At 54.5% G+C, this 1509-nt stretch overlaps 1 protein-coding gene across 3 annotated transcripts in view; it reads left to right on the top strand.

The window, feature by feature from the left end:
* Window positions 1-1509, top strand: part of TRPV2 (transient receptor potential cation channel, subfamily V, member 2) — a 34787-nt gene that overhangs the window by 19569 nt on the left and 13709 nt on the right. For all 3 annotated transcript variants that reach the window (XM_011957957.1, XM_011957958.1, XM_011957956.1), the window contains 2 exons: window positions 237-527; window positions 1097-1395. In XM_011957957.1, the coding sequence (XP_011813347.1) occupies window positions 237-527; window positions 1097-1395 (590 nt within the window). The remainder of the gene's footprint in view (window positions 1-236; window positions 528-1096; window positions 1396-1509) is intronic.

The following is a 1509-nucleotide window of genomic DNA, read 5'->3' as shown; positions in this document are numbered from 1 at the left end:
CAAAGAAATTTAGTTTGTAGGGCAGAAATTGTAGTCATACCTGTTGGTATTTCTTATCTGTTACTTGGAGCCTTAATACCCTATAACATGGTTGTGCTCCCACCAGTTGTGTGTAGCACCTCTTTTAATCTTCCCAAGGGGTATTTTGAGCTAGGCTTGCTATACCAGCTATCGGGCAGTCCAGCTGCTCCAGGTCTCAGCACCATTGTGCCCCTTACCCTCCCTTCTTCCCACAGAGGGCTCCACAGGTAAGACGTGCCTGATGAAGGCTGTGCTGAATCTTAAGGATGGGGTCAACGCCTGCATTCTGCCACTGCTGCAGATCGACCGGGACTCTGGCAATCCTCAGCCCCTGGTAAATGCCCAGTGTACGGATGACTATTACCGAGGCCACAGCGCTCTGCACATCGCCATTGAGAAGAGGAGTCTGCAGTGTGTGAAGCTCCTGGTGGAGAATGGGGCCAATGTGCATGCCCAGGCCTGCGGCCGCTTCTTCCAGAAGGGCCAAGGGACTTGCTTTTATTTCGGTGAGCCTTTCTTGGATAAATTGAGGCAAAGAGCGGGTAAGGCCTTGTTCAAGGTCATATGGTTAGTGTATGACAGAACTGGCAGTTAAACCTAGGTCTGTCTGACCCCAAAATCCTGCTTCTAACCACTAGGCTGCCTGCGAAAGCAGTTTGTTTTTTGCCCAGGCCAGTCTCAAACTCCTGGGCTCTAACAATCCTCCTGCCTCAGCCTCTCGAGCTGGGACTACCAGTTGCGCCACTACATCCAGCACTAATTTGTCGTAAGAGATGTTTCATCCTCGTCTGGCCACAAGATGGGCATGCACCCAGACCCAGGGAAGGGAGTAGTGGGCTGCTAGCACTGGCATGTGACTTGACCAGGCAGAGCCTGAACAAAGAGGCAGCGTGTCTGGGCTCTGGCAAGGGAGACAGCAAAAGGCAGCAGGTTGGCTGGTCCCTGTTCCGCTCCCTTCAGTGGTAAAGAAGCCTGATCTGCTTCAAGGAGTGCTGGCCTTTTGTCCAAGGAGCATGAGGAGTAGGCAGATGGAAAGCAGGAGGCCTGGGGCCCAAGCTGCTCTCTTGGCCTGCAGGTGAGCTACCCCTCTCTTTGGCCGCTTGCACCAAGCAATGGGATGTGGTAAGCTACCTCCTGGAGAACCCACACCAGCCTGCCAGCCTGCAGGCCACTGACTCCCAGGGCAACACAGTCCTGCATGCCCTAGTGATGATCTCGGACAACTCAGCTGAGAACATCGCACTGGTGACCAGCATGTACGATGGGCTCCTCCAAGCTGGGGCCCGCCTCTGCCCCACCGTGCAGCTTAAGGACATCCACAACCAGCAGGATCTCACGCCTCTGAAGCTGGCCGCCAAGGAGGGCAAGATCAAGGTGAGTGGCTGTCCCCTTCCCACTTTCCCTCTCCAGGAAGCAGTAGGTCTCACCCCAAAATTTCTGCAGAAAGAGCCCAAGGGGTGGTGAAGAGCAGTGGCTTCTCCGCTTTTC

This window comes from Colobus angolensis, unplaced genomic scaffold, assembly GCF_000951035.1.
Source record: "Colobus angolensis palliatus isolate OR3802 unplaced genomic scaffold, Cang.pa_1.0 Scaffold452, whole genome shotgun sequence".
NCBI lineage: Eukaryota > Metazoa > Chordata > Mammalia > Primates > Cercopithecidae > Colobus > Colobus angolensis.
Note: the sequence above shows the minus strand (reverse complement) of the source record. Positions and strands in the feature narration are given on the sequence as shown.